Source organism: Pygocentrus nattereri, chromosome 14 (assembly GCF_015220715.1).
Source record: "Pygocentrus nattereri isolate fPygNat1 chromosome 14, fPygNat1.pri, whole genome shotgun sequence".
NCBI classification, from domain to species: Eukaryota; Metazoa; Chordata; class Actinopteri; order Characiformes; family Serrasalmidae; genus Pygocentrus; species Pygocentrus nattereri.
In genome coordinates, this window is record NC_051224.1 from 3015294 (window position 1) to 3042909 (window position 27616).

At 40.8% G+C, this 27616-nt stretch overlaps 1 protein-coding gene across 4 annotated transcripts in view; it reads right to left on the reverse strand.

Annotated features, from left to right (window-relative positions):
- Window positions 1-1636: 1636 nt before the first annotated feature.
- The window catches only part of cyth1a (cytohesin 1a), a 77520-nt gene continuing 51540 nt past the window's right edge, over window positions 1637-27616 (reverse strand). For 2 of the 4 annotated variants that reach the window (XM_017711977.2, XM_017711976.2), the window contains exons 2-13: window positions 17833-17915; window positions 15961-16025; window positions 15264-15330; window positions 15061-15179; window positions 13496-13576; window positions 13225-13337; window positions 11145-11293; window positions 10776-10888; window positions 6737-6815; window positions 6027-6095; window positions 5649-5803; window positions 1637-4309 (exon numbers count right to left, since the gene is read on the reverse strand). In XM_017711977.2, coding sequence (XP_017567466.1) covers window positions 4231-4309; window positions 5649-5803; window positions 6027-6095; window positions 6737-6815; window positions 10776-10888; window positions 11145-11293; window positions 13225-13337; window positions 13496-13576; window positions 15061-15179; window positions 15264-15330; window positions 15961-16025; window positions 17833-17915 — 1172 coding nt within the window. In that variant the 3' untranslated portion in view covers window positions 1637-4230. Of the gene's footprint in view, window positions 4310-5648; window positions 5804-6026; window positions 6096-6736; window positions 6816-10775; window positions 10889-11144; window positions 11294-13224; window positions 13338-13495; window positions 13577-15060; window positions 15180-15263; window positions 15331-15960; window positions 16026-17832; window positions 17916-27153; window positions 27395-27616 lie in introns of those variants that run through there. The other 2 variants (XM_037544674.1, XM_037544673.1) reach the window with 2 other exon arrangements.

The window sequence follows — 27616 nt, forward strand, 5'->3', positions numbered from 1 at the left end:
ATGCACACCTTGATATGGGGTGTTGACCTCCTTAGGCCACACCCTCCCTCATTACACAGATACACATCACCTGCTGTGCTTAAATCCATTAAGCATTCAAGTTTATCCAGCTTGGAGTTAGAAAATATGCCTAAAAATGATGATATGGTCAAAATACTCACTTGCCTAATAATTGTGCACACAGTGTATTATGGATAGTACAAATAAACACGTTTCCAGGCAACTGGACACATCTAACTGTACAAAATGAAATCATGCTTAAAACATTTTAGAGAAAAACATGCCCAAAGCAAAAAAGCTGAAACAATCATTACATCATTAGTTAATTGCTTAATTAATTGATTAGTGGAATGTCTGTCTTCATTAATGTGTTTCACCAGTTGTGCTGCGATGAGGGAGGGCTGCGTCTCAATAACCCTGCATTGTAGAAGATCAACATTTCTCACTGGAGTAATTCCACAAGCAAGCAAGCTAAGTTTATTTACACGGCACTTTCTACAATAGGTGTTGTCACAAAGCGGCTTTACAGAAAAATCAGCATCGCAGAAAGAAAAATCCAGGTCCGAGCCCCCATGAGCGTCGCCAGTGGCGACAGGGGCAAGGAAAGACTCCCTAGAAGAGGCAGAAACCTTGAGAGGAACCAAGACTCAGAAGGGGAACCCGTCCTCCTCTGGTCCACACCGGACAGCAAGCATTGTCAGTATAAAGTAGTATAGTATAGTGTATATAGTACAAAGCGGGAAAAACAGGTGGGCAGCGGTTAATTAGATTAGTTCATGATTAAGAAGCTCAGTGGTGGTCAAGCCGGTCCAGAAGGCTGGCGAGCAGTGGCACCCGATCAAGGCAGAAGAGGCAGCAGCATCAGACGCACAGCATGTAATATAACTATTCATTCTAGGTACTAGCAGTAACCCAGCACCTTGTGATCCAAGTACGCGTGATGGAACTACAAGAACCATAAGAACTGTTTTCTAGTTTTGATGAAGATATTTCAATATATTAATATTTAACAGGAGAACTCGGCCCTGTAAATGCATGAACGCCTGTTTCTTTGCATGGTTAAACTTTTCTATTATGGAAAACCTGTTGTATGTGGTTCTTTCAAGAACCTTTTAACACGGTTCTATATAGCACCAACAAAGGTGCCAGTACTGCTGCAAGTACTATACAGAACCCGTTTTCTTAACATCACATCTATGAAATGAGCATCTGAACAGGATTTGATATAATCGTGTGCAAATCTGTGCATCAAATCACATTTTATTGATTATCCAAGTGAAATGCAACACCCAGAACAGACTTCTGCACCTTTTCGTACAGTTTATTTTTATTTATTTATAAAAAGTAAAACAAAAACATACCGTCTGTGTAAAAGTTAGAACACCTTTTATATTTGTTTTTTCCAATATTTTAAACTCAGCAAAGCGACAAAAACTTGGGTGTTCAAACTTTTGCATTCAACTGGATGCTCCTGCAACAAAATCGGCTATAAATGATTAAAAACGTTTGAATTGTAACGTGTTGGCATATGCGCTGTGTGTGTATCGTCATCTTCACTTCAATAAGCCAAAGACAGCAAATAAACAGACATGAATAACAGAGCACCAAGTAAATGTTTTGATATACTTTAATCTTTATTTCAATATGAATTTTACCATTTTTATGGTAGAAACGAACACTTTAAACAAAACAACAACAAAAAAAGAACGGCAGTCAGCTAATAATATATTTGCTACATACACATTTATATAAAATGGAGGAAGCTACTCACTTTACACTAAAGTATATACATCCTTGATAAATAAATCAATACTGCTCAGATTTAAGACTCTGCTGAGAGAATAGCCGGTGCACTGAAACTGACAGCTTGGTAAAACCTTGAAGGAAACAGAAAATGAGAGTGAAACAGAAGCAGGCACTCAGTCAGGTCAGGGAAACGGTGGTCTGTAATCAGTAAACTACTGTAGCGTCCATCGACACTGAACTCAACAACTAAGCCAATTAAAAAAAAAAAAAGCTGCGGTGGATTAAACAGAGTCCGTATTACTATTTGGAGCCTCGTATCTACAGTTAGGCACATTTTCACGACGTCAACAAGGCATCTTCCCTAAGACTCCGAGCGTGCAGGTCATATCTCTGATAAGAGGCTCATCAGACTGTAAGTGTGTTCATGTTTCTGCAGATTAAAAGAAGACCTACAATGCTGAAGTAACAAAACCAGTGTGTGACAATCAACCACCCGTGGGAGCATCTTGGAGTATAAACTTAGCCCTACGTTGTGTTTTCATTAGAGTCTATGAGATTCAGCCTATAATTAGGCTTCACGTGAGTCCAGAAAGCTTTCCTCCGTTTATGACGTGCGTCTGGCCTGAGTTGGAGCCTGTATGGGTCAGAGGTGGATTAGCTCCAGAATATTACAGCTTGTTACAGGAACAACAGCATAATTCTCAACCTGCTGCCCTCCAGGCTTACGGGTTTATATACAGGTGGAGCACATCATCACATTTGGGTAAAGTGGGCAAAGTCCAACTTTGTAGGAGTTTTATCTGACCTACTTCATCCTGCCTTCTTCCTTCGGACTAACGAGCGTCTCCGAGAAGCACGGCTTGTAAAATGAACGCTGTACTGTTTACGTTAGGAGTGCTGCTTATGATCTGGTACACAGTCAAATGCAAAAGTTCGTACAGTCCTGATTAAATTACACGTTTCGTAGGTTTTCTAAGTGAAAACGAGTTAACGCATCGTCCGCAGCTACAAAACATGCCACTTTTCTTTTTTTAGCGTACGGGTCCTATTTGTTGGGGGGTGGGAGAACTAAATATAAAATTTTGACCAGACTACATTTGTTTTTTCCCCCCAAATGTGTTCCACTGAGTAAATGAACTGTAACTATGCGTTAACGTGCAGAAGAGTGTAGAAGATGTGTTAACTTATTTACAACAGAACACGTCATATGACCAGAGACAAACTTTGCATATGAACTCAGGGAAATCACCAGTAGTATGATTGTTTAAAAGCTTTGACCACTACTCCGTCTGAAAGGTTCTTCACCTCAGACTGTGAGGATTAGCCTCACAACATCCATTTTCCAACCTCAAGTCCTCCAGCTTATTCCACGTATGCCCACATGAAAAAGCTTTGGCAGTGAAACTACAGCTTCGTAGCTTCAAACAGTGATAAATACAGGCTTTCAGGAGGAGAATCATCAACACTGGCAGGAAGATGAGGCTGCTCCAACCTGTGCAGTTAAGTGTTAGATGGTAACAGAGTTTGGGATTTCCCAGAGTAGGTGTGGCTTGCACTTCTAAGTAGCCAGGAACATGAACAGCCTTGCAATATTCGTGCCATCGAGTAACTGCACAGGCAGCATCCATGAAGCGTCTCAGTGTAGTACTGCTGTTTCTGGAACAGGCATTTTGCCACGCAAGATCCTGGACCAGCCCAGACATGGTAAAGCCTGATCCCGGATCAGCAATCCTACCCAGAGAGGCACCGGGCATCCGAGCAAACCTGCCCTGTATTATACGTTCTGGCACTAAACTTGTCCTTTTCATTTTTCTTATGAAAACAACGCAGCAGTTTACAACAGCCTTTATCAAATTACCTAGAGAAGAAAAACGAGAGAAGAATATACAGAGAATATAGAAATGTAAAAATACACTTATTGCCTGTACATATCAAAGCACACAAGAAAAAGTCTTTCCTTCTTGAAATTCAGGAGAAGCCTTTTTTTTTTGGTAACCCACATTCTGTCAGACCTGCTGATTAAAAGATAACGCGTGTATGTGCATGTTTAAGACAGCCGAGAGACAGAAAGAGAGAGGGCGCTTGTGATTTGGTTTAGCATGAGGATAGAATAGACTCTTTGGGGATTTCAAGAGAAGAGCAGTGAGCAAAATGCTCTCGGACTCCTCCACAGCACACACATATACACACGCACACTTTGAGCTGAGGGAGAGGACATTCAAACAGAAGAAAGTGGAAAGGGGTAAAAGGTGCGATTCCTGACGGAGACAGCAGCCAAATCCAGGCTTTTGTTCCCTCTTGCAGTTTCCAACCTGGTCCTTAAAGTCCTTCAGTTCCAGAAAACAAAAGCAAAACTTTGTGGGAATTTTGGGGGGGGGAGACCAGCCTCATCCTCCCTCTGCAAATCTCAGTCCTCTCCACTAGAGGGAGCACTTTCACACAGCCCTGAATCTCCAGAGAGCAGCGCCAGCACCCTGAGCAAATCTAATGCCTCTTCATAGAGGAAACTTTCTTCTTCCTGGCAGCCAGCATCTCGTAGAAGGGATCCCTGCTGATCGCCGCCCTGGAGGGTAGAGAGTGAAATATCTGTTGTCATCGATCTCTTTTTTACACACTTTACACCAAAGTCAACTTTGGCTACATTTTAGACTACTGGCAAAGTCGGATATTCCAATGTCTTAATTTGGAGCACTGATGGAAAATTCCTCCAGCAACAACAGCATGGACACCAAAACATCTCATTGTGGAAGTTCTGGTAAACCCAGCATTATACCTACTGCCCTTTTCACCTTAAATAAACAGTCTAGACTGCTAAAGCCCTTCTTTGAAATTATCCATGCTGTCACTACTGCCGTTATGAAGCATGGAGCAACATCAGCATGTAAAACGCAGCATAAGACATTAGAAAGACCAACACCAGAAATGCAAAAGCACTGGCTGCACTATATGGACAAAATAAATGCAATCGCAATTCTATCACAAGCATATTTACAATACATTCCTCACACTGTGATTGCGCTGCAACTAAAATTTTATTACACTAATTACATTAGTGAACTTCAGACGGGACCAGATGATCTGCGTTTGATGAATAACGCGGATGCCCTGATTCATCCGAACAATAAGAGAACGCATGGGAGTGGGAGCATGTGATTAGGACAGGGCAATATGGAGATGTTTACTGTTTCAAGTGAATTATGTAAATTATTTTCTGAGTGTATCACTGATATGAACACAAATACTTAAAGAACACTGACAAACTAAGTTTCACTACAAGGAAAGCACAATTATTCCTATTTAAATGGACTTAGCAGAGCAATATGTAAAACGTGTAAAATAGGAGTTTCTGACAATGTTTTTTTTTTAACGTGACACTAACGCTTCCTTTTTGACTCCAACCTCAGTAAAAGAAAATATAATCATGCATTGTTTATTGAGAAAATATCCTGAAGTGTCCTTTTTTCCCTTCAAATCCATGCCACATCGCCCAACCCTAGCTAAAACTTGCTGAATGGGTGGCAGCGCATTTGCATATTGTAGTTTTCTGAGTATTGAGAAAACTTATGTTACTATAAGAATTAAGTTCAATTCTAGCCCTTGTCTGCGCAGTAACCAAATCAACTTCGGTATTTACACAAAGCCTACACTAAAAAGATGATCAGTTAATCCAAATTTAGACATTTTGGCTGTAAGATTCTATAAAATGTGACTACCAGTGGTTAAATGACTAGTGGGAATTTGTTGAGTTTTAAATTCATTGTGCGTTTCCCCCCCAAGTTATTATGTTGGCCAAAGCTTGGCTCAGTGTACGCAAGTCTTTAAACCTACAGATGCATCAACATTAATTAGCATTTATTCATAAAGTCTAATGAAAAACAGCCCTCAGTGATGCTTCCACTTACTTGATGCTGTTAATCCACTCATCCTTCTCTTCTGTGGTGGGTGCAGAGATGCGGTAGAATGTGTGGTTCCCCTCCACCACTCGCCCATCTGCCTCTGTTTTACACGCCTTGATCACCTGATCCTTATTGTCTGGTATAAACAGCTCAAAGCAGTTCTGAGAAGCACACATACGGATAATCACACATTTGACCACAAGCCAGAGTGTCTGTTATTCTTCAAACTTTAACTGAGTTGAGTGTTTTCTGGTGTTTTCCATCTAAATTATTATTCAAATCACTTTCACTTAAGTCTAAAGTCGAGGGCAACATCACAAGATTCCTCCAAAAATTACAAGTCAAGCTTGAGAATTCGAATTCCTCTAATTCTAAGAATCTCACCGGCTTCTTGTCCTCCACTTCACGAATGCTCAAGTTTTCCAAAGGAATGATTCCTCTGGGTTCTTTGTCCTACAAGAAGAACAGCCTCTATTGTAAGAACTGAAGCACGAACATATCATGACCATAACGGTGCTATAGAACTGCTAGAATGTGAGTGATGATATAAATGTGTGAGAATATCAGGGCTCTGCACTGCCACTACATTTCTGCGATTTTCTTCTAATGCATCTGACTCTACTTCTCAGATAATTATGACCTGAACCAGGTGAGTTAGAGTTAGTATTCTTACGTGCAGCGTATGGAGTCTCGAGAACAAAAATTACGTTGATTATACTAACATTACGTTATAAACTGAGACTGAAACTGTGAACCACTGGATTCATTTTATATTACTTTTAAATCAGTGCTATTACTACAGAGTTTGTTCTCCCCTTTGCTCCAATAACAGCCTCTACTCTGCAAAACGGCTTTACTGGAGACAATGAAGCACTGCTGTGAGGCTTTAATTGTAATACTTGGATCTGACGAGCAATACTGCCTTAGCAATCAGTGCACCTTATACAGGTGGAATTCAAAGGGGTTCATTAGAATACACGTCTCAATACCTGTGTACCCTTGTACACAAAACCCTTGTAGCATGATAACATTGATAATATCGGAGTTAACAGCCTTCCAGCCAGGAAACCAGCTCCCAGAGACTGCATACTTACAGTAGTGTACTCGAAGTAGTAAAGGCAGTTGTCTGTGAGAATAAACCATCGTCTCTTCCAGGTTTTGACACGTCCCCCTGAGGAACAGAAGGAGTGAGCGTTAGATGATCTCAGTGCGAGAGTACAAGAGAACCTCAGAGCACCCAGCAGTTGAACAGTGGAGCGGCCGACGAGCAAGACAGACAGATGAGCGAGCAGACAATGACAGCTTTTCTACAAATGACTCCATTTCTCATCATCTTCCACCCCAAGCATTGCATTCCTCTCCAGCCCCACTCCATGCTCAAACATGGTCAGTAGCATTTAGTCAGGGCTAATGAACAATCAACATTCTGACTCATCTGCTGAGTAACTACTGAAATTACTGGCCTTATGGAAAAAATAACTCCACCATTCACTCTTAGACTCAGGATCCCCAGGCTGTACTGATATAATTATTCAGTCAGAAGTACACTGACATCCAATTATGGAATATTACAGTATATGCATTAAGGGTGCTACACTGATATAACTCTTAATATTGGTGACCTAAGGAGGAACAAAAACTATGCTAATGATGGTGTGTTAATAGAGGGCTCAATTATCAGTCCTTATTATCCTCATAGCATTTATATAACCCTATCCCCTGATCAGCTGACACGACTCTTTCAAACCAGCTCATAACGCACAATCATTGCCAGGGTCAATATTGGGATAGTCAGCGGTCCACATAGCTGGCCTGAGGACACCTGAAATAACAGTCCATGACACACACGGACCACAGAACAGCAGATAGGTGGCTCTGCAGCACTACCTGTTTATTTACGAGCTGTCTGATGCTTGCTGCAGAAACGTGGGTTCAGTGATCGGAATATGACCCCTGGCCTCAGCCAGCTGGAAACCTGACAGCAAATGGCAGCAAAGGTGCCAAAAACGATATGGGGTAAAAATAAAACGCATAGACACCTGAAGACCAATGGCAGACTATAGACATCCAAGACTGAAACCTATAACATTACATGTCAGTACTGCAGCATAATAAACACCATTAAATCATTAAAATCAACCATGGAATCTGAGCACTAACCCCCATTAATCTCCAACTACTTTGTTCACGTGTTTTTAGTATTTTGCACCAAAATCCTAAACCGGGAGTCTGATAAACCTCTAAAGAATTGCCTCTATTTCTCTTTGTACCTCCAAACAGGAATGTTTAAGCGAGCAGAAGACAAACACATACAGACAGCAAAGAACCAGCCGATTGGTTGATTGGGTTGTTGACCTGGGATTAATAATCACTTCAGAGCATGTTAATTCACTGGTGTCCTTGTACACAAATGCCTCACAAAGTGTTAGCCTGAGGAAATTTGTGGAGGAGTTTGGGGGGAGGTGTGGGCCAGACAGGAACCCAAAGCGCTGGGTAACTGACAGACACAGAGAACAGGGAAGTGTCTTTATACACTACCCACAGTGGTGACATAATGCCTCTGAATGTTTATTAATGACCCAATACCCACAATCCGTCTTCACCCTGTGTCCTAGTAATAAGCCCAGTCAGCCTCTCCTAACACAGATACATACATAAACACACACACACACACACACACACACGCATACTACATGCTCTGAAAGCCACTGCACTGCAGTGCAGAAGTGCAACAGAGCAGGCCACACACAATCACACACACACACACACACCTCCACTTCATTTACAGCATGAAGAACAGCAGCCCAAGCACTTTGGTCCAGGTGCAGTATTCCGAATCAGTCCAAAGCACAAACACCACATAATGAGCGTCCCGATCCTCTCCCGAAATACGCAACATAATAGAATGTAAAATAAAGAATTATCAGTAAACCTTCCATTGATCCTGACTGTGGATTCTGAATTATTTCACTATAGGATTGTCTGTCTGTCTGTTTTAGTTCTTGGGTACTCATTTTTGGTGTTTGCTCATATTCATCCAGACCAACATATTTACCACAGAACACTGCAGCTCCCAAAGTGAAAAAAAAAAACAAAAAACAAGAAAATAAAAGATTTGAACACCACAGCAAACAGTGAGAAGAAGTACTCTTCACTACGGTGGTCACATGGAACCCAAACCCCAAGCACCCGGCAATCGCCCGGCAACCACACAGACAGAGCAGCACACGGACAAATCACCAGCTTGATGGAAAATAACCAATTAAACGAAGAAAGAAACAAACAAACATATAAAAAATATACTACACCAAACTGATGGAAGGACTGAAAAAGAACCCAAGAAGGCTAACAACAGAAGGAGCAGAGGAAAAAGAAAGGCATGGCAGATCACCAGAAGCACCTGACAGCGAAGAGATGGGCTAGTTTGTTTTTTGGGGGGAAGAGCAGGTGTACATACCTCCTGAGGGAAAGACAACAGCCAAAATCATGGGAACAAACAAACAAACGAAGAAGGAAAGAAAAAAAAAATCAAATTAAATAATAAGAAATCATATCCACCACACGCTGCTGATCAAAGGAGGTGCATTTTTTGACAGTACATTTTGTAAACAGCAGGAGAAAGAGAGTAAAAGGAATAACAAATGAATCGGGGTCAAACATGAGTCTAACCGTTCCCATTTGAGGTGAAAAGGAAAACTTTTCTGGGTGCATGACTCATTCTGACCACCAGTGGGCACTACTGTGTGATAGCAAATGGCATATCAATAAGCCACATTAGCAAAGACAGATGGTCTGCCCTCCTCATCACAACGGCATCATTCCGATTGACACCCTGGTAGGTTAAAGGGATCCGTTACTCTGGTTCGGAAGCAACGTAGATCCAGACAAAATAACTGAAGGAAACTGAATCACTGGCTGATCATTCATTTCAAACTTGAACTGATTTCTTGGTGATCTCAAAGATCAGCCATCTGCAGAAGGAACAGAGTGAAGAGGGCCGAAGAGCTGAGTTCTGCTGCATGTCAACATCATGGTGTTCACATACAGCAGAAAACGGCTCTGGAGACCCACATGGCAACCAGAATCACATTAGGTAGCGAGTGCACATGTTTATGTGGAGAGAGAGAGAGAGAGAGAGAGAGAGAGAGAGAGAGAGAGAGAGAGAGAGAGAGAGAGAGAGAGAACACGTGTCTGTAGTACTATATATATATATATATATATATATATATATATATATATATATATATATATATATATATATATATATATATATATATATATGTATATATATGTGTGTGTGTGTGTGTGTGTGTGTGTGTTAGATACATATACATATATATATATATATATATATATATATATATATACACACACACACACACACACACACACACACACACAATACAAATTGTGTTTGAACATATTGAACATACATATTAATGTGTACTTATTTACTTATTACTATTAATGTGTAAGTAATTCTACTCATGTATAGTAAGATATTTCCTCAAATCCTTCAAAACCTTCTGCTCACTGACCACCCACTTCTTCTAAAGCTCTCCAAAAGAAAATTCACGATGGTTAAACAGATATGTGAATTATTAATATCCCTCCAGATGTGGCTGTTTGACCTCAAGACTGCAAATTAATTATGCATGTGGGGTGAATGGTGGCCCCCTCAGACAGCTGTTGGAATCCACCCTTAAACAGGAGGCAACAGAGTACTACACATCAACCAGACTTCCAATCTTTTTCCAAAAAAAAATCTTGTTTTAAAGCAGGGTTGCCCAAGTTCAGCCTGGAGAACTACCCTGAAGAGTTCAGTTCCAGCTCTAATATTCAGAATGTTCCTGATAGTCTTCATTAAGTGGATAAGGAATGTTAGATTAGTGTTGGGCCTCAACTCTTCAGGGTGGTGTACCACCAGGGCTGGACTTCAGCAACCTGCATTAAAGGTACTTCATGCATCTAATATGTTAACATGCCAACAATACACCAAAACTGAGAACCAGTTACCATAATATGCAATCTTGTCACCTTTGAGTGAAGTCTTAACAGAAGTAAATCAGAACACTTTATTTATGAATATTCAAATCTTGAATAAAAAGCAGTTTATATTTCAGGTTCCACTCACCCAGTTTGAGCAGCCAGCCCTCACGGTCCGGGTTGAAGAACGTGTGTGTGAGGTCGTTGCCATCATCCTCAGGAATTTTGAATGGCTCATTCTTGATGCTCTCGTACAGGTTCTGACGAGGGTCAGAAGAGAAGGAAGGGTTAAACGTGAAAGAATGAGCGAGGAATTTGAAGACACAGCTGTAAAACTACTAGAGGTCTGTATTAACAATGCATCAATGCAAGAATTCTCTGCTTGACACCAGAACCAGATTTTAAGCAGATACGTTCTGACAGCAAATAAAATTCATAGTACTAGTTATACAAGGTTAAAGGGAGCTTGTAAAGAAAAGATAAAGAGACGGAGGGAGGTGTGTGGGAGAGACTAACTCGGAGCAGCTCCTCTGGTAGGTCTCCTCCATCGTTGATGCCTCTGTTCATGGAAATGAAGCGCTCCACAGTGGGCTTGTCCTTCACGTTGGGGTTGTGAAGGCTGGTGTTCAGCATGATTATGGCAAAGGAGAGAATATAACATGTGTCTGTGGAAAAAACAGCACACGTCTCTTACTTTGATTGTTTTTATTTTAAGCCACATTATCATACAAACTGACTGTGGTTAAAGTTTCACCACACTGGCATGCTTGAGAATTACTGAGGGGAAAAAAAACCCACAGAATACAGATGTGTAATTAGAGGAATTTACACAGTACTGCAAAACATTTTTAAACAAAATTGCTGATGAATAATCAAATTCCATGGAGACCTCAATAATAACAATAATAATAACAATAATACTAATAATAGCATGTATAGATATTGACTATTTTGCATTAATAACTCGGTTTTCCCATTTAGCTCACCTAACTACTCTCTCTCTAGCTTGCATGGTCCTTTAAGTGTGTTTGGCTTTGTTATCAGTTCTGCAGTCCTCTAGTTGTTTCTGAAAGCAGGACTGCTGTCAGCTGCATGTTTTTGTTTGGCTGACTATTTGAAATGAATCTAATGAACGCAATCTTTTCAGCTCAGGTCATCATCTCAGAATGTAATGCTTCTAAAATTATGAGTACATTCTTTAAATCTATTAAGATTTCTCTTTCGTTGAATGAAAGTTTTTAATGCAGTTTAAACTCATTCTTTGCTTTAAGAAATCCTTATTGAAATAAACCAACACAGGATATATTAATATATGTGTGGATTATAATGGGATGGTAATGTTAAATGTTCAGCTGGGATCTTAGACAGAAATGCTAACATTGTTAATGATGAAAGCAAGAGAGAGAGAGACATTGCATTAGGTTATGCAAATATGATAATTCATTGTTACCCACGCTAGAATTTTCAGGTATTTCATGCAGTTTAAATGCATGATAATGACATTAAAACAGCAAGCTGGACAGCAGAACAATGTGGAAAGACAGAACAGTGAGAAAAAGGGAATTATGAGAGGCTGAGATGTTCAAGTCAATACATTTGCATCTCTGAGTGTGTGTATGTGTATGTCAAGCTGACACAGCAGCACTTTATCTAGGCTGTGTGTCTCAGCAGAAAGCACATGAATAATGTAGTTCAATCTGTCCCATAGCTGGATCGTCAGCCATGAACACAGTCGCAAACGAACACACACACCCACAACCACACACACCACCTCGAAACACACACACACCCACACACACACACAAAAACATTTAAGATTTGACTGATAAGGGGAAAGCACTGCAGTGAAAAACCAAAATAGCACATTTCTGAGGGAAATGAATGTTCCTGATAATTTGCTTTCAGTATGTATGCATCAATTCTCAGTAAGACAAATAGCACAAATATATGCGTCATATTTTTGTGACTAATACTGATGACGTATATAAATGCAGTACTGTGCAAAAAGTCAGACCAGACGTTACTTAACTTCAAGTCAAAACAGCCATTAAAAGTTATTCATTTTTCAGCATCAAGGGAAAAAAAAACTAATTTAACACAAAATTACATAGAAGCTGCAGGGATTATTTTCTAAACCCCCAAAGATCAGTCTTAGAAGTTGGTTGTATTTTCTGCTTCTCATGACCCAAGTCACACCACGCATTCAGTGCGGTTGAGATCTGGACTCTGGGTTGATCAGTCCATTGTTCTGAGGACACCAGCAACTGCTTTGTTTGAGTTTGTATTCTTTTTTGTCTGTTTCCTCTTCCCAGTACTGGCTTGATTTTCTCTTCTCTTTTAAAGATGAAAGCTAAATACTGTTTATCTGACTGTGATGGTTATAGTGGTCTAGCACAATTGTCACAAGAAGTCCCATTGTAACACCAGATTTTGCTTTTTCCACGCATTATCTTTTTACCTTCCCCTTTCTGATGCAAGTTATCGTATATGTAATCTCATAAATATCTCCTGAAAAATTATTAAGTGCTGTTTTGACTAGAAATGAAATGAAAATTGTTTTTTAAATGACACAGTATGGTACCATACAGGGACCCACCAGTGGATTGGAAGACTCCTGGGTTACACTGGCAGTAGCGTTGGGCAAAGGCCTCCATCATCCTATCGATTTTCTGTGCTTCACCGGGCAGTCTGAAACTCCAGAGAAATTGCCTATGGACATCAAAACATCCCCATCAGTGTACAGACAAGCATAAGAGAATCAATCAGCTAAAGCTGACTAAACAATCCCAGTGCATGGATAAGATATTCCCTGGAGGACTAGCTCAAAAACAAAGACTAATATCATAGGTTTTGAGTATGTGTGTCACCTGAGAGCTTGTACCAGGTTCAGATCTGTGAACTCGTGCAGCTCCACAAAAGCATGCAACACCTGAATGTTGAACTCATCCCTGTTGACCCAAGAAGATATCACATTTCAGTGTCATCAGACAAACGTTTAGCCTCATACAAACCATTATAAAACTTCACGCCTTCACCTTTTCCATTCATTCAATCTGCAGCAAACAATGTGTTTATGGCCATATCAACATCGGTCTCTGGAGTTTTAACCCTGGTTATGGTTTCACTGTTGAGTTCCTCATTCTGTACCTGCTAATAATTTAGTAAGAGTGTTAAATTGAATCCCCCGCGACCCTGATGGAGAAGCGGCTTAGAAAATGGATGGATGGATGGATGATAAATTCAATCATCCCTGTAGCTCATCAGAATACATCTACTACTCAGATTACTCAGTTTAAGAAAATCCCAGAGAAATGTCTGTGAACTGAGTTAATGTCAGGACAAAGCACGAAGAAAGGATGTGAGATTCTCATAAAAACCACACACAAAAGACAAAGCGAACAAGACAAATACAGATACAGTCCCTTTATCAAAAACATGACATCACATTTGACCTATGCTATGCCAAGGCTGCAATATTCCCCAGGGGGATTGTGGGATACCACAATAGAGCTTTCTCTGATAAGGTCTCATCTCTCGGTGACCCTTCTGCCTTTCTCTCCTCTCTGCTGATATCACAGGATCCAATCTGCTCATGAAGTAAGTAATGCAGACCTCCCACCCCATCATCCATCCCCTCCTGACAGATTAGCCATGAAATGGTGATACCAATCTACCACTTTCTGAGGGTCCACTCTCCATTTCCTGATGTCCCTGGGACACACCCAGGCATTGTGGTCAGAAAAGGGGTAGAGTGAGGAGAGAGAGAGCGAGAGAGAGCGAGAGAGAGAGAGCGAGAGAGAGAGAGAAAATGAGAGAGAGAGAGAGAGAAAATGAGAGAGAGAGAGAGCGAGAGAGAGAGAGAGAGAGAGAGAGAGAGAGAGAGAGAGAGAGAGAGAGAGAGAGAGAGAGAGAGAGAGAGAGAGAGAGAGAGAGAGAGAGAGAGCGAGCAACTCCCTATATTGTCTAGAGTCAGGGCAGACAGGGTGTTAGCTGAAATGGGACACCTCAAAAATACTGTGTTTCATTGTTTGAGCTAATATTTAGGAAATTAATCAGTTCAGAAGGAAATAGAACCCAGATGGAGATGGGATTAATACAGCTATTCATCCCATCCAGTTCCCTCAGCCTAACAAATCAGCGAGGAAGAGAACGAAGCATAGCTAGAATTACTGCTGCACAATTACTTATGTTTCTATTGTTGTCATGATGCCAAAATTTTGATCGATTCCGATAACGTGTATTGTTCACGATACACAATACAAAGTAAATCAAAGTGAACTCCAGTATATGACGACCTGTGGTTACATACACACACACACACACACACAATATATATATATATATATATATATATATATATATATATATATATATATATATATATATATATAAATAAAACAACAAATAAATCAATAAATAAACAAACAAACACCTCTCTCCGAGGTAGTCCCCTATGGCTGTCTTGTTTAGGCCCTCGCCCTTGTACAGGAACTGAGCGATGTCGTCGCTCGTGTTTTTCAGAAGGTCATTTTCGATCAGGAACTGAATCCCCTGAGAACACACAGAGATCAGTATAATCAGTATACTGGGTGACATGTCAGGTCATGTGTTGAATTCAATGGAGTACTTAATCACCTTCTTGGGGTCCATGTTGAACTTCTTTCGGCCCATTGCTACTTGCTTATTCCTCTGCATATTTTTCCTATAGACGAAAAGGAATTCAGTAGTTGCAGACAACGGAAAGCTTTTGTACAAATTGCTTTACAAAGTATATATTTAAGTTTTGTGCATCAAATTTGCCCTTCATGGCAGACACACAAACCACTTGTACAGCATGATGGGTAGAGAGATGCTCAGTCTGAGAGACAGGGAGGTGCCTGAGCTCATAAACCCACACATTTTCTAATCTAATGGACCCAAAGGTGCTCAACCAATCGCAGCCCAACAACCCTGTTTAAAGAGCCTTAAAAGATCTTGAGAGCTTCTGAGACACCAATTTTGCAAACAGTAGGAATCCCCCCCTGCACTCACGCTCTCTGTACGCTCTCCTCTGGAGAGTCCCTATTGTCTGTTTTACCAAAAAAATGCAGTCAATTATTCAGTGGTTTCTCATCAGTAGAAGGAGTGGGTTGATGAAAGATTAAAGCTGCCATAGACTGTATGGGTATTTCAAATGCAGAGTCTATGTGGTGCAGGTCTGGACGCCAGCAGTCACAATTTAGATATTAATATTTAATTGAGTTGGTTGGAGATAACTATTCAGATTTAATGCACCCCTGTCCATATGAGTTAGGTGGTGGATGAGCGTAAAGAGGACGGGGTGATCGCTCACCTCTCTTCGGTGGAACCCAGGTTCTCTATCTCGCTGGTTACCTCGGCTATCTCATCCTTCAATCTCTGTGGGGAGGAGAGGGAAGATGGTTAAGCTTAAAATAACATGATTGAGCAAATTGCATGACTTCATATGAGGCAGATATTTTTTCTGAACTATTCTCCCAAAAATTCCCTGAATCTCAAGCATGTTTAAACATCTATTATTCTGCTGCACTACCTTGAGCAGACTGGGGTGCTATGAAGAGACCTGCCCTGTGCTTTCTGTTCCACCCAAAGCAGGCCTGACACAAAACTCCTCAAATCTAATATCAGTGGATTGATCCCTTACTCCTCTAACAGGTCGGCTCCTTCAGATATAAATTACATTAAAAGGAGGACAATTGGCAAAGGGCCCCAGAATTACACTGACAGTGAAACAGAATTACCTTTTCCATCCATCTTTTCAGGCATGAACTTTCCTGCTACAGATCTGTCACAGCATAGGCTAGGCTGCTTCGAGTCACGTGACACAGCAAAACCTCTTTCCAACAAAGATATTTAGCTTATAGTGAATGCAGCAAGTGAAATTCTCTTCTACCATTGTTCTCCTTTCCATTCAGATTTCCTTTTCTTCTTCTCTGCTGCACTTCTTGTTACAATTAAGCACAAAGCCAGACAGAATAGCACAGATATTTTCCACTTTCTTCTTCTGAAGGCCTAAAAAATTGCAACAAATTCTGCGGATGTTGGCAAGCAAGCAAAAACAAGACGTGTAACAGAAGACTTGGACGTGCAGTGAGGAGAGGAAAGGTACGGAGCCCCGCTGGTGACATCCTCTATAAAAGAAATAATGACTTAGTAAGCTGCAATCTCGTTCCCACGCCTTACTAAGTCATTAGGATCAATACTAAGGATTAGGATCTTGTTCCCACGTGTTAATAAGGCGTGGCCATGCATTATGTCACCAGCGGGGCTCCGCAGAAAGGGGTTTTTAAAAGAGGGAAAGAGGTATGGGGTAGATTTAGAAAGGAGAAAAAGAAGACATGGGTAGTTAGTAAGGTAGTGAGTACACTATCTAGTCTATGGTGGTCAGTTTCTTTTATATAAACAGACCGATATGACTTTAAATGTTAAGATAGTTTAGCTTTCAATGAACATACAGTAGGAGTGTGGAATTCAACTGATTTGATTTTGGTTGCACAGCTAATTTTGATCAGACTGCCTCAGTTCACATGAGCAGTCTTCTGTGGGGTTTTAGAAGATTCCGTCTTATTCCCATCAGTTTGACTCACTTCCTTGGCATTTTGATGTTAGCAGAACAGTGCATCCCCTATATTAAACTGTTGTTACTGGCCAAGTGGATGTCTGCCAGTAGATCTGAGGCACCACAGGTTACATTCTTCAAAGTGTAATCAACACTTACAAAACAAGACACCACACCTCCTAAAGCCCGCAAAAAGAACCTGACAGCACTGTTATCAAACTGCTGGAAACATGGGGGCTTGGAGTGAAATATTTAAACTATTTCTCTCTTTTGCAGAACTCGACCAAAACCCTTGGAGGAGGAAGTAAATGTTTAATGAAAAAGCAGTGGATATGCAGACAGAGACCGAGCAGGTTAGCCAACCATCTGGAAGGAGACAGACAGGAGGCTCCTCCACTCTCTACATCATTCAGAGCTTTCTTTCTAAAGTCTGAGACACTTCATGTGTCACCGGTTACAGATTCTCAGTACAGGCCAAACCCGCCTGGCAACCTGGACGTGCTTTACATGGTCAAACTACAAAACTATAGACTGTCTAACAACAGTTCATTTGATTGATGTTCCATTCAGTCGTCATTGTGAACTGGAATTAAACAGGAACAAGGAGGTTTTAGTGGTATCTGGTACCTGAATGTCCTCCAGCAGCTCCTGCTTGCGCCGGCGGATATTCTCCAGCTCTTGCTGCTCCTCAGGCGTGAGGTCGTCTGGCACTAAGCAAAAAAAGAAAAAGAAAGAGAAAGACCGTATCATAAGAAACAGTCCACCCACGTTTTATTGAAACCTGTTAAGGTACGGATACCTACAACCGACAGAGTCAACTGCTGAAATTCAAACCAGTAAATATTTTGTGTAAAACGGGTTGCTATTTACCAGACACGTTTACTATAGAAGTGAGATAAAAACACCCTTTTAAATGGTTTTACTTGTGGAGATTGGGTCTCTCACTCAGTTCAGTGCAGCGCAGTATCAGTGTATCAGTGTCACTAGACTAATAGCAGGACTTAGATGGTGAAAGATATTATTAACCTGTCAAGGAAAAGCACCAAGTGCAAGTTCCATTTTAGGCCTAAGGAAGAAACTGAGCCTACCACCAACTAATCTTGATCTTAAGCTATAGTTATACAGCATATAGTGATTAGCCTTAAAGCCCCAATGAGAAGCTGCAACCTGCAGCCCATTCTAGCACATTTAGAATATGAGTTGTCTACTATACATAATGATGTACAATAAACCACATAGCATGTTTTAGGTTGGACTTGGTGTCTAGCAGTAAAACTCTTGCTCTGTAGCGATGGTAGTATTTGCTGGGGTTTTAGGGAAGAAGGTCTTGGGTTTTAGAGAAAGTTCCAGTTCTTTGATTGATAAAATGCCACATAAACTTACAGTTAAGACAGAAACAACTACTAACAAGCTATTGCAATATAACCAGTAACTCCTTGTAAGCTATGGAAGCATATCGATATCAAAAGCAAAATGGATATGTAATATGTAAAATGTCATTGTAATTGTGTGTTTGCATTAAAATGTTTCACTCATATTGACAACGTTGAGCTCTACATGGAAATTCAAATTTCATACTGCAACTGCAATTTTCCATTCGTTATACTAGTGTTAACATTTCATTTACATAAAGATTTAGATGCTTAATGAGTAGCTTTATTTAAATTAAAATGTATTTCCAAAACTGCATATTTAAGATTAGCGTGATTAATACAATAAGTGTATCAAGATCATAATTTAAATGTAATTTATGTAATTTATCTTATCCTAATTTTTTTTAAATAAAAAAAGCATATATTTAATTGAATTTTCTTTTTGAACTAATTAGTTGATACTAATATAATTCCTCAGCAAACTTCTTTAAAACCTTCAAAATCAATGGACACACATTCAATTAGAAAACGTTTCTATAGAGATAAAAAAATATATACATTTCTTAGTCATCACAACCAGGAGAGAGAAGCACTAGTAAATTTGATCAGGCCTTTCTTATATGAATCTGCCCTTCCAGGGGCCCTCTTGGTCCAATCGTCAATGATGACCTTACTTCCTCACTTCACGCTGGCCAAAGGCCAGCTCTGAGGTCAGAGGTTTTTCCAGCTATCAGGTCATGCACTCAGAAGGGGATAACTAGTTAAGCAACACTGAGAGATGTGGGGGCGGAGGAACGCATGATTGCTGGCATTGTATGAATCATATCCCACAGGCTCCTTAAACTGCTTGACAATGAGAACAATCTCCATAATGCACTTACCCCAACCCACCTCCAATACTCCACATCTTACTCTTCATCTCCCAGAGGGACCCACCCCCATGAAACAGCCCATCAGCTACGTGTGTAGGCCAAATCTTCATAAAATAAGCAGCTCCATTCCCACAGCGCACCCCAGGAAGGCCTGTCACAATTATTACAATCGCCTAATCACAGTTCTTTGAGATGATCGTAATCATTTAAGCTGACTGCGATTATTTTCCACCATGTAGGCAAAAAACTTCTCATTTTTCTTTGTTGATTTGTTAGCCATGTAGATCATTTAAGAGATTCCAGCATGTACGCCAGCACAACTGTTTCCTAATATTTCCACTATTTAACAAACATTACTTAGCACTGCCTTCTAGACAATAGAGCACCAAATGAGAGCTCCATGATGTCTCAGTGAATGCATTTACTGCTTCCTTTCTCACATGATTCTGTGTAACTGTAGACGTTTGTATGAGTGTAAATCGATTAGACGGTATAACTAGTGTCAGCTACTAACACAGTACAGAGCTATCAAGTAAGATCTGGGCACATTAGGCTTGTATTGTAATAGGCACAGACAATAAAGAAGAAACAGCAATTAAATTGTTAATCGCAATTATTTATATGACGATTAATTATCAGCTAAAATGTCACGATCATGAAAGCCCTACTGTGTGCTCTATGATGTGGATGTAGAAGGTCAGAAGAACACATGTTCTCTTTGTCCACCAGGAGAGGTTGGCCATGCCCTTTCATTACACAGTGACATTTGACACATTACTGTTAGCTGTAAGTTAAGAACACAACACAATGGGAATTCTACACCTGATCCGAGATCACTTTTCTTTGGAAAATTGGAAAAAGATGTCCCCTTAGATGTGTGTGTTTGTGTGTGGTTGGAAATTGGGAGTTCTTCTACATCTCTCTTTTTTTACCAATAGTACTTCTGCATTTACTGGACTGTTCTGCAGTTCACCAGCACATTTCTGTCTATATACCTGATACACTGAATATCTGACTATGCACTAACTGTCTATACGTCCAGTACACCTATAACACCTGCCTATACACATCTTGACTACGTTTGACACCTGTACCTACTGACCGCACATTTTGTCAGTCTTTTGTCTTTAACCTGTTTACTATGCATCTTTTATTACTGCACTTTTATACTGTACTACCCTGTATTGTATAATGACAAAGTTGAACTGAATTGAATTCTCAGTTCATAATGAATCTCAGTAAAATGTAAAAGGTCCAATGCAAAGTAGAAATATCCATGTAAAGTTGACTAATGCAAACGAATTAACATGTAGGTTCTAAAAAATGTAAATGACGACTGTACAAATTAGAAACTACCTAGAACAATGGCACAATGTTCTCTCCACAGTCTAACAGCTGTTCTTGCTGTGCTCTCCCCATAGGCTGATAGCAGCTCTCACCTGCCCTCCCCTACACTCAATCAACAGAGACTGTTCCAAAGCTACCGCCCCTATGACTAGGGCTGTGAACCACATGGATCCACAAAGACAAATCCAAAGCTAACATTTTTTAAAATGTTATTTTTTTCTGCTTTGAGACAGGCAGAAAAACGACATCCTGTCCTCTTTCATTTTATGTGGCATCTTTTAGTCACATAGGTCCATTTCTTGACCAAAATACATACATGCATGCTGAAAAGCACCAAGCAACGATGACTAAGCAGAGAAATGGGATGAATGGAGGAAACTGGATGTGGATAGTTATCTGACTGGCTCAGTTGTGATGTTGGCAGTCGAATCACGCCCCATTCCTCTAGTATACTGGACACTGCACAGTAATATACTATAAAAGAGTAGCATGCAGTGCACAGCTTACACTGATACAGTTTACATTTTGAACACAGTCATAGTGTCCAACTCATAAAAGTGAATTCCAGAGTGATTTTGAGAGCACCAACATCTCCAACAGTAATAAAATCTCCCACGTAATTTCTGGTGAACATCATCGATCACGACATCATGGCATCTGAATGTATACCAACACACACTGCAAGTCTCTTATTAGTAAGCAATAGTACTTCTAACTAACATTAAGCAATGTTAACGATTGCCATTAATGACCGTAGCAATCAACCACTCAAAATGATTTCTTTCTGTGAAGCTGCTTCAGACCATAAGTAAGCAAAGTGTGAAACGCTCTATGCTACTCAGCAGCACATGTAATACACGTCAGTGACTAAAGGAGAAGTTGGCAAAGAAATCAGATTCTTCAGGTTCTGGAGTTACGCCTCCACTCCCAGAAGATTGGATTACATGCAGTCTCGTGGAACATCTTAATGATCAGCAATGCAGTTTACAATTGCGAAAGCCTCAAGAGTTGCAAGAGGAAGAGAGAAGAAAACAGGAAGTATTTTTTTTCCCAGGGAAAGAGTGAGGTCACACTGGGTGTACACTTTGTGAAACCACCACACGTCCACCCACAGAATTTTTTAGAAACTCTGACGCTGATGGACCACAGGCTGGGGCTCGGATGAGAGAGATGTCCTGTGGCCAGGCCCCTGAGGACGCTCTGGCACGAACGCCTGCAGTTATTCGTGGACCTCTAAGAACAGCACTGATTTTTTGGGTCAGGCAATACTGCTCCCTATCAAGCCAACAAGTGTCTAATGAGTAAGAAGGTAGATGACCTACATTAAGAAGTGGCCAAGATGTTATGAAGAGTTGCTTTAAAAGAAGCAAACGTTTCTCAAATTAAAAAGCAAGAACTAGTTAAGACAGTCGGTGAAGAGTCAGTTTCAATATCACTGTTTTTTTTTGCATTTTCAGGTCATTCTGTGCTGCCTTTGAAAGAAGGATGTAGCACATCAGTTCTAGTAAGTGATAAACGTCTGGTGAATTTATGTGTTTTGATGATGGAAAGCCCCAGGAAAGCATAGCACACTTCATTCTGTCATTCCGCATTCTTTCTCTTTCACACTGACAGGTAATAACCTCCCTGTTGTTGCTGCCACAATGAACATCAATTTGCTTAGAGAGTCTGAAGGCCTCTGCTGTTGGGAACAATTAAACCACCCCAACGAGCATCTAATGAGCAACCGATGCAGATCTCTACACTCTGGGTGGTTCAGGTGTGCATCACTAACATGGCTGGTTAAGACAGCTTTTGTGAACTCAAGCCTTATGGTTTAGTCAAAAGCATGATCTTGTGTACCTAGGAGAAGCGTCATTTCAAGCTCTTGTGTTATTTCTACAGATCAAAAAAAAAATACCATGAACAAAATTCTTAATATGCATTTGGTTATTTGTTATTAGGGATGTAACAAGGCACATGGCCCTGATACGGCAATGCAGAACTGTGGCAGTATGCACTGCAGAGGTTTGACAATGCATCATGCAGAATGAACTTAACGTTAATTATGCCCTCTAGTGCAACTGCATTGCTGGAGCACCATTGTTTACAAACGATCAACAACCCACATCAGCAGTCCTTCTTCATTCACATGTTGTTCAAAATATCACAACATTATGTTATTGTTACACCCTAATTTTTACCCCAAAGTTTGTTGTATTCAGTTCCCCTAAAGAATGAAGTTTGCAACATACCGTGGCCAAAAACAGCCCTGAAACTGAGCTTGATTCTACACCGAATCAGTGGCAGCACATGAGCTTCTTACGGTAAGTCTGTCCACAAATAATTGCCTTCAATAACTAATCTGTTGATTTCTCACTTACACACACACACACACACACACACACACACACACAGGTTTGCAGAGAGTGAGCACTTTCTAATTATCATGCTCCCATCTGTAGCTGCTTTCCATTCCTTGGTCTATTTCACGAAAACAGGATGATAAAATCTGGTGTAGCCATTTTCATGATTTAAAGGGAACATCCCAAGAAGTACACAAGTCCTGTGGGTGTATGATCACTAAACTTGAACAGTGAAATTAGTTCACTTTGCTATAAAGCGTGTTTCAAAACTGTTCATTTCAGAGAGAAGTAACTAAATGCTTACAGTTAAATCTACCTCTGTAAAACGAGGCTGAAAATACAGAAGAAAGAACGGTTTTCAGAGTTCTACAAACAGTCTAGCAGCTCAAGATCTGTACTGTACACAGTGGTCAGCAATACAACGGTTCATCTGGTACACCAGTAAAGATTCTTCTAAAAGTAGGAGTTGTGATGACCTTTGCGCAGCATACATGCAGTACATACTACAGTTAGCTTAGTGGTTGAATTAGCTGAACACACACACACACACACACACACACACACACACACACACACACACACACCACCATGAACCATGATATATAAGGAAATAGTTTGCCATAGTTGTATTTTTCTACTTGTACATATGCCTGTAGATAGGATTTTTTATATATTTATTCTTCCTGTTATATTGATTACACCCTTACTATACTACCGTTACTGACCTTCGGGATCAATAAAGTATCTATCGATCATCTATCCATCTGCTGTACTGTGACACATTTTTATGGCCATATCGCCCACTACTCCTAGCACATGTCATAATATGGAGACTACAGCTAGCAACACTCAATAGGCCTTTTGATTACTCTGTAATTTCATAAAGAGGAGAGACTATGAGCCTCCCTACAGCACAAAAACCTACAGTCTTTTCCAACTCGGGTGTTGATCACTTGCTTTGTAAAAACTCTGCAGAATGTCAAAACAGTGCATCTTCTGCCCTTACTGCTCACTTATTCACGTTTCATTAATGTTCATATCCCTCGAGTCAAATGACTCATGCTAAGGCTTTACACATTCTACATCCCTGCCATTTACCAACACAACTGACAATCTCCTCTGATCAGGGTTTAAAAACAAGGTGCATCAGGCTTTTTAAGCGTATTACAAAGCTTAACCACTGACCTGATTTGGTTAGGTTTGGTAAAACACTGATAAAGTGTTTGCTGGGATCAAGTACCCCTCCTCACAGCATACATTTTAATAAACTGTAACAGTGAAATAACCCCCCCCCACCACCACCACCACCCCCCACCACCCCATAATTATTGCCCGTTTCACTTTGCTGCCACCCCTGCAATCCTTCACACAGAAGTGTTGCATGTTACCATAGAAAATCTAAGAAAGGCAAAACACATTTCCACTGCAACTGAGTCAACTGCTGAAGTGGACTTTCAGATTCTAGAGTCATGTTCATGTTCCTGTTGGGAGGGTGCCTCTACACCCCTATCGGCGGTAAGAGACAGCAAGGGCCAGCTGGGGAGAGGCTCAATTAGAGAGAAGCTCCCCATGTGCCGAAGCCCTTCCAGACCCAGCCTGCTTTCCATCTTGGCAGGCCTGCTAGCAGACAGCTCATTTCCATCTAGACAGACCACTAGAGAAATCTCAGAAAAAAAAAAAAATCAGGAAATTGGAGTCCCAGCCAAGGCAAGGATCTGCCCTGAAACCCTTCTGATCTGGCCCATTTTAGAGCATGCCTTCTAAAGCCAAGCAGCTTAGAGACCAAAAATGTCAATAAGCTCCCATCTGTATCATCATCCCCACCCCAACCCTTAGTCCTCTCAGATCAGTGATTGGAAATGAACATATGATATAGATGTGATGTATAGATGCATAGAGGACATGTCACACATCAGTTTAAGTGGTGTGGCGTCTTCCCTTGAAGTAACTTCATCCCACTGTTATTGAGAGATCTGAACAAGGGGCACATTAAGGATGTACCAAGTGTTGTTTAGTGATTCAGCTTCTCTTTGCTTTTCACATTAATTTTAGCCAACTTCAATCCATTGAAACAAACTTTCTGAGGGACGTGTTCAATCCAGAAACTGACTTTCTTTGCAGATCTGACCTTAATTTAGCATGGTTACAAATCTTCTAAATCAATAATTGAGCAAATATACCTGCAAATCACTGTTCGTTCCAATATGAACATTCACCTCTTGAAAAGAAAACACAGATATGGGCCTTTTTGATTTTCACACAGACAGATACTCTCTGAGTCTACTTTTCAATATGTTTCATTATCCTGCTCTCAAGAGCTCTCAATGATTTCCACTTTCATCTATTGCCATCTCTCATTTCCACATCCCCCCTTATACAACCTTATCGTCCAGACACAGTCATACACCCATCTTAACATCTTCAGCACAGCCCCCAAGCTCCCCCACCCCCTCTCATCTGACTCAACTCAAGGATTCCTCACTGTCGACCACTACACGTGGCCAGCATGGACACATCTGCCCTGCCAGCACGCTGAGGTTTACTTCTGCAAAGCAACTTAGTCCATCAATCTGATGCAATACACAAGCTCCCAGCTCAGTTCTAGAGTGGGCATGAAAACATACTACACTGAAGTGACAGGGCTATTGTGAAGCTTTCAGTTTACCAGAAGAATAACGGGAACACTCAGTCTCGTCAAATCCTCAGAACACCCACTCGACCACACAACGCCTGTTCTGCATCCAAAGCCTTGCTGGCAGCTTGACAAGAGATCTTGTCATCAATCATCTAGTGTAGGACTCCAAATGGTTCTCACCTCTGACCGCTTGCACTTGGACTGACCCAACCTATAAGTGCACTACCACACACATTCACAACCTCAAAGAAGCCATGGCAGGACAAAGCAGGGCAGGACTGAGTTAGGGCCACAGGGGGCTCAACCTGACCCGGCAACGGAAAAGAGAACTCCGTGTTGGACAGAGGAAGCGTGGGCCTGACTGGAGGAGGAACACACAAGTGGTGGGCAGATCACATATCAGCATCCATACAAGCTATAGCAGCATTGTTCAATATATGCTGCATATTAGTAGTGAATGACCAAACACAAAACCTTCTGCCCTGCTTTCTTATAAGGTTTAAACAAGGTATTCTATAATTTATGAACCTCTTTCTCTTAAAAAGAAACATGTTCACTCAAAAAGCGCTGAGCAAATGAATAGACGCTCAATCATGCTCAGTTATTCTCCTCCCAGTTGGAACACCTACAGTATGTCTGTTTTAACAGAATACTTCAACCATGCACACTAGCACTGCTGATTATGGATCAAAGCCAGCAATCTGCACTATATACATCAGTGAGTTGGCCCTATATAAATGCGATCATCTTATCTGGACCCCACTACCTTCAGTCTTTTGTTTGCCACTTTAGCTACTGTTAGCTACTTCTATTCCTATTCTATTCTATTAATTAATATTAGCTACATGCTTAAGCTGCAACCTCTAACAATCCCACTGCATGCACAAGAAATCATGTGGCTCCTAGTAAATAATAAGCATGTGGCACATAACAGCTTTAGGTCACACAGCTCGGCTACAGTGAGTCTTATTTTACAACCCTGCCATAAAAGTGCAGCCAGCCAGCTCGACATTTCTCACTTTATTATCTGTGCTTGAGCCTATGGGGTCACAATAAACACCACACACACACACACACACACCTCTTACCTGACCCACGCAACTCTGAGTGGATACACAATAAAACTCACTAATGTGTGAAGCCCAAATGTGTCAACCCAACTATGGCAAACACTCATGACAGCCCAAGTTTAGCGAAATCAAAATAGATTTTTCAGAGGTCAACTTCATATTGCAGATGCTGAAAACAGCAGTGTCCTCTTATATGCCATTTTAAAGTAAAAAAAAATAAATAAATAAATAAAATATCAGCCCCCATATAGGTACGTCCAAACTGTTTATTTAGTCTGCTTAAAAACAAAAGTTAACAAAACTGACCTGCTTTTGTAATCCTGGGGAGAGCTCTGTTTTTTCCTACTGATCTCCAGTCAATCCTGGTCTCCTTCTTTAACTGATCTTCTATTTTTGTCAATGACGAGAAGCACAATTACATGGCGCGGTCTGTCAACTATTCCAGAGAAAAGGTGGCGGCCCAATGGTCAGCATACTGGAGCAAGAGAATGAATACTATCGAGAGGAACAGAGAAGCATGTACCACAGAGCTGTCACTTAGCAGTCCACAGCAAGCATACTGCTTCAGTCCATCTGGAGATATCCCTCTCTCTGCTCCCTCCCTCTCCCCCGTTCCTGAGGCTCTGCTGTCATTAACATGGAGGCTCCACCTAGTGACCAGCCTCTGTCGTTCTTCCTTCTTCTCACATTTTAAACTATCCTGTCAAACTCAAATGTACAATATAATGTACGTCTCTGAAGGCCAGATGTGCAGGCACAGCGCAAAATG